The sequence below is a fragment of the Microchirus variegatus genome (genome assembly GCF_963457635.1).
Source record: "Microchirus variegatus genome assembly, chromosome: 13".
Taxonomy (NCBI): domain Eukaryota; kingdom Metazoa; phylum Chordata; class Actinopteri; order Pleuronectiformes; family Soleidae; genus Microchirus; species Microchirus variegatus.
The window spans coordinates 22,198,541-22,204,540 of record NC_139814.1 but is presented as its reverse complement, the minus strand read 5'-3'; the positions used below and the strand labels follow the sequence as shown (position 1 = coordinate 22,204,540).

General features: G+C 43.1%; 1 protein-coding gene across 1 annotated transcript; it reads right to left on the bottom strand.

Moving 5' to 3' along the window:
• Positions 1-754: 754 nt before the first annotated feature.
• On the bottom strand, positions 755-5,153 carry kifc1 (kinesin family member C1; the record flags this gene model as incomplete). Its single annotated transcript, XM_083899776.1, has 16 exons — positions 755-799; positions 1,050-1,125; positions 1,273-1,346; positions 1,439-1,578; positions 1,672-1,810; positions 1,894-2,058; positions 2,289-2,486; positions 2,565-2,651; positions 2,734-2,847; positions 2,947-3,114; positions 3,218-3,383; positions 3,480-3,672; positions 4,082-4,165; positions 4,278-4,331; positions 4,617-4,716; positions 5,064-5,153. 16 exons carry the CDS (start codon positions 5,151-5,153, stop codon positions 755-757), a joined length of 1,893 nt encoding a protein of 630 aa, XP_083755902.1.
• Positions 5,154-6,000: the final 847 nt, after the last annotated feature.

Genomic DNA, 6,000 nt, shown 5'->3' with positions numbered 1-6,000 from the left:
TGTAGCGGAAGTCCCGCCTCCTCTCTCTCCGCTTCGTCTGCTACGGCCGCGGTAGCTCACCCTCTCTATGCCCTATATCATTGTTTTGAAATAGCTACCGAGTGAAAGTATGACTTTTTAAGAAAAAAAATGGAAATAATGATGTCAATAAATATTTTGAGACAAGTACAAAACAAAAGGTTGCCAGTAAGGAATAGTCTGATTTGAATTTGAATTCAAATTAAATAGAATTGTTGAAAAATCCTCATCACTATAACCCATCACCTGAATGTCTTTATTTCAGCTTGTTGGCTCTGAAAGTACAGATGGAAAATGTCTACATACACATATAAAAAAAAGAATACACACAATGACTACTTGGCTAATAAAAGCCTTACATGAAAAGTGACAGTGACAGTTTACACGTACTACATTTATTTGCAATCAATCAGAATTACACGTTTGACTGATTATGTTATCGAGCGTTGTTCATGTATTTTTCTATATTAAAAAAAACAGACAGGAAATATTGATTATATGCGTATAAACAACCTCGATTTACATGGAAAAGGTGACAGAATTTTTGAAAGCCTTTGTTAGCGACCACGAGTTTAAGGCCCTGAGAATATTCAAAAGAGTTTTTGGTTTTTACAGAGCGGCACCACAGTGTGTGCCAAACAGCACAGTGTGTTAGTTAGTAAAAAAGACTCAGGGTTTCATGCTGTGATTATAATGATTTAAAAAAAACATTAAAACAAAAAAAGTAAGATATTCTCTACTTCCTGTTGGCACTTGCAGTCCCAATCACACAGTCGTTCACCTGTGGAAGACAGAAAAACTTATTTAAAATGACATTCTTTATAGTGAAATTGCAGAATTACGCAAACTAACTTTTAAATTTGTAAAATTAACTTTTCAGACATTGTCCCCTGATTGAATATTAAGATTTAAGCACCACAGTATTTCTCAAACACATTTTTCACACCGTGTGATTACTGTACGAGTATTATCTCATGACGGAAGACCTTAACAAGAAGCTATTAAGCTAAACACGCAGAGATGCCACTGACCTTGCTGGCAAACCTCAGGGAGTTGAGGGTTTCTCCAAAGCTGTCCGTCTCTGGAGCGATGTTCACAAACATCAGGCTGGAATAAGGAAGACGCAAATAGCAGCCAGTGTAAATCAAAAAGGCATCGTTTCAGGAAACAAAAGCCACAGAAACGACTCTGAACGCAGTATGGCGGGCCTGTACGTGGCAAAAGTGAAGGAACTAAACATAACAATTAACTCACGTTTTGCTGTTTCCTCCCAAACAACCCTGCAGAAGATAGGTGAGCTTGGAGTTTCTATATGGAATATAGCTCTCCTGGAAGACACAACACAATTTGGTGTAAATACATTTTACACGAGTGCAGACCGTCCGTCAGTGTTTTTATTTCTAGGCTCCTGCTCACTGACCTTGTTAGCCAGCGCGGCAATGACGATGCCCAGGTTGGATAGGGAGCCGTTGATGGCCGTCATCTCTTTGAAGCGCTCGCCCTGAGACTGACTCTTCACCATTCGCTCACTGCCAGCCAAGTCCACCAGGCACAGAGTGGCTACACACAGACAAAAACATCTTTATTAGAGGAGGTTGAAGCGAAGGCACCGTCGTCCCGATCGTGGCACTAAAAGAACGAGACTATACTCACATTTGCATTTGACGTCCCTGTCGGTGTTCACTCCCTCAATATCCAGCTGGAAGACTGAATGTGAGCGGGAGGAGCGGTCATTCTGGGCCGTCTGCGCTGTGGAGCGATTCTGATTGGCCAGTGCAATCAGGCCGTGAACCTGGAGGAGTTGAGCATAGTTATCAGACGTGCAAAGTCGTACCCTCAAAACGTTCACAGCATCGCTACTCTCTCCCATCGTACCTGATCCTCGTTGGCGACCTTCTCATAGGTGAGGTTGGTGATGGTCACCTCGTTGGTGGTGGACTTGCGGATCTCGTGCTCGGGCCTCTTGTTGGCTTTGCCGGTGTAGAGGAGGTCTCGCAGGGTCTCGTTGTAGATCTCAACGAAGCTCGCGGTGAAGGAGAACTGGAGAATTAACACAGAATTATTCTGATGTCTTATCGTTCATCACCAAAAAGTATGGAAAAATTGGTGATTCAGCATAGCTCGAGTTAGGAGAAAACGGTTTTTACAACCTTTCTTTCCCTCACACACAGTATTTCCTCAGAAAGGAGGTGGTGCCTCATTAGACTGCTGGTTGTGTTTATGCCAGATAATGTCCTAAACAAGCAACAAATACAAGCGCACACACTAACCTCCCAGCCTTGAGCTCGCAGCTTCTCTGCTGCTTTGAAGATTTGCCGCACGGCTCTGGGGATAACCCCTCTGGCGTCATCAAACTCGTCTCCCTCCATGGTGTACGTCTTTCCACTTCCTGTCTGGCCGTAGGCAAAGCAACAGACGTTGTAGCCGTCGAGTGCCGACTGCACCAGCAGAGAGATCTCCTCGAAGACCTGAAGACAAAAAAAGTGACGAAATTTCCTGCTTTGACTGAACAAAGAAAAAGTACATTTAAGAATTTTATCGTTTACCTCCTGTTGTGAAGTCCCGGGGCCAAACACACGGTCAAAATTGAAGTTGTAGTTCTTCTGGGTGTCTGTAGTTTTGCCTGTGTGAGACTATAGAGCAGAGAACATTTTTATAAAACGGTAAAATCCATGACCACAAACGCGCATTTAATCGGCCTGCTGTGGTTCTCACCTCCTCTGTTTTGGCCAGCGTTATCAACTTGTTGTCACAGGCCGGGAGCTGGATGTGTTTGGTCAGGCCTCCACTCAGCTGGGGGCGCACTCTGCAAAACACCCTGATATTACCCTACGTGAGGAAAGGTGATGGCCGGGGTTAGTCTCATTTGTCAGAGAGAGAAAGCTTTGGTTGCAAAGCGCTAACAACAGAGCTGTAACCAGTGACCACCTTGAGCTCCTGAATTGTGTTGTGGAGCCGCCTGCGCTCCATTTCCCCGCCATGGAGCTCGTCCTCCTGCCGGGCCACAGTCTCTTTGAGACAGCGGACCTCTTCTTCTCTGTCTCGGAGATTCGCCTGCACGCGAGTCAGAGTCGACTCCTGCACTGAAAGTTTCATCTGGAGCAGAAAAAGAAGGAACATCTTGTATTTCACAAAATGTGTTTCTTAAATCCTTGATTGGATTTATGTAATGATGCATTTGAGGCGGTTGACTTTGTACCTTGAGAGTTTGTAGCTCTGTCTCTTGGCTGTCTCTCAGAGTCTCCATGACCTTGTATTTGCCCTCTAAATTGGAGAATTCCCTCTGAAGAGTGCGCCTCTCGCTGGACACTTGCTCCAACTCGTCCCGGACTCCAGCCAGCTCCTGCAGCTCCTCCTCATACTCACTTTGAATTGATTGAATGGATGACAAACACACATAAGTTTATGCTGCAATCTAATGAGGGTAGAATGTTCATTTTAAATCATATTTATTCTTGTACCCGATCTGATTCCTCTGTCTCTTGAGCTCTTTCTGCAAATCACCCATTTTCGTCTGAGTCTGGACCATGGAGCCTTTGAGATTCTCATTCTCCTCGTTGACAGACTTATACTTGGTCTGGTAGTTACGAATCTTTCCCTCCATGTCCGAGACCTTACCCTTCAGGTCCCATGGAAGCCGTCGAGAGCCCCCGCCTGTGACAAGGAGAACCATCATGTGAGGTGAGAAGTTCTGTTCAGTTCAACTGTAAAGAATAAGCTAAACCTCCTTAACCAGTTTGTAATTAGTCAGAGAGGCTGGTGGTTCTAGTACTGTGCTAGTCATAAAAAAAGACATATGCACACGGAAACACAGCTTTCGAGGTATAATAATTTCCATTCAACGCAGCATTGTTTCAAGAAATGTCTTCCAAAACAACTACTGTAACTCAACATTTCAGTATCGGTCAGGCCTGTATGTGGCCGTTTTCCAAATATAGCATTTCACGGCTCCAAAAATATTGGTTCCGTGGGGTCAAACTGTCAATACAACAAAAAACCTTTGCAAATTCTCCTAAAACTCACTCTTGTGTGTGCAGGCCCAAATGTATAACGCCATTCTCACCTGTCTTTGGTGCAGTGGACGCGACCGGTTGTTTTACGTTGACTCCCCTTGCTGCAGCTGAAGCGGTCGATGATTTCATAACACCTGAAGAGATGATCATTCTGTTTTAAAACTGCAGCCAAATTAGCTGATTTGTATCTGTAATGCTCAATCCCTGCTTAAATCAAGTGGCCAAGCAGTCGGATCATTTTCGTACCTCTGGAAGGACCGACAGCCACAGTGGCAGCTCCCACACTCCTGACTGGCTTTGCTGCATGATGGACAAATCACAGAGAAAGTGTCAGATAAAAGAGAGATCATATGTGATTTATTATTCCTTTATCTCCAAAACACTGGCTTAAATGAGTTAATATGTGGTATATAGAGGCATATTATCAATGTGTTATGACAAACATCAGGATAAATGTACTCCTTTCACAGTGATATCGTGCTTCAATCACTCTGCGATCGTTTACAGTGTGTAACAGATATGTCAGTGCAAAGCTTTCATTGTGACCTTCGCGTTGAAGAGATTTTATGAAACAAGAGAACTTACACAGAGGTGCCCTGGTTGTTGCAGCAAGAGGCCGCCTGCTTCCCACGACTGTAGCTGCAGGTGGAGGTTTAGCAGGTTCTGGGTCCTTACGAACTCTTTTCTGTAAATCAAACAGCGTAAAGTGCTTGAGCTTAAGAAATACTTAGGGATCCATGATATCAAATATTGGCCAATACTGGCTTTAAAGTGTGTTATTGGCAAACATGTCAGGATCCCTCAATGTGACTAATGACCAAAAAAGAAGCCCCATATCATCCCTTAATCCATAGAAACCCTTAAAAACACACAGCAATGATTATTATGCTACAGCTTCGACAATGACTCAATAATCACAATATATCTTTCTTCAATTGCAAAACAATAACAGGTCTGAGCAGTAGCAGCAGCAGCAGCAGTAGTAGTGACAGATAAACAAGAGTGAAACATGACGATATGCTGAATACAAACCTGAGCTGGAGCCATGTCTGCTCCATTCTCTGAGCTACTGCTGCTGTTCGTAAGAACCCGTTTTCCTGACATCACGGGCAAACGAGACATGCTATATTCACAACACAAGAGAGAAATAATGGTCAATAAACTATAAATGAACAATGAACACAGAGCACAGAGCGATTTGAGAAGAATTTCTGTTAAACTTACTGAATAAATAAAACAGTTTTGACGGCACTGTCCTGTCCGTTAGCCACGTAAAAACAAACAAGCTAACGATCACGTTATTGCTAAAGTTAGCTTTTGCGATTTTAACGAAATGACTGGACCTGTTGTATTCGTATCGACTCCAACGCGCGCTTTACAGCGAAATAAATTAGATTATTATGAAAAAAACCATTCACCTTAACGTCGATTCCGCTCTCTCTGTTTTGTGCGGTTCAATCCTCTGCCGTGTTCAAACCGTTTGAATTTCAAACTGGGCTGTTTTGGTGGGCGCTTCGCTCAAGCGGCTGTGATTGGTCCAGCCATGGCAAAGACACGCCTCCCGTGTTTTATTGTGTTTGTCACAACGTAAAGAGCGTCCCGCTCGGGCGGGATAGACGCTGTTTCGCATTGCTGCCTCCATGTAGCGATAAGCTGATAAGTAAAACGAACCATGTTTTCCTCATTTCCTTGAGAAAACGTGTACATCACATTCTTTTTTTTTTGCCTTATTATTATTTCACTAATGTAATTAATTTAAATCAGACGTTTCTAAACGTTACAGTAAAACAGCAAGAACGTATTATTAAAAACATATGGAATAATTATCATAAAAATTGAACAATATAAGAAGCCTTGACACGGATATCCTTCCCTCCTGCAATACCACCTACGTCCACCAGTGGGCCCACACTTAGGGTAGCACCATTCGGGAAAAAAAATGTAATGTGCTTTTTATAACTTTTTACAT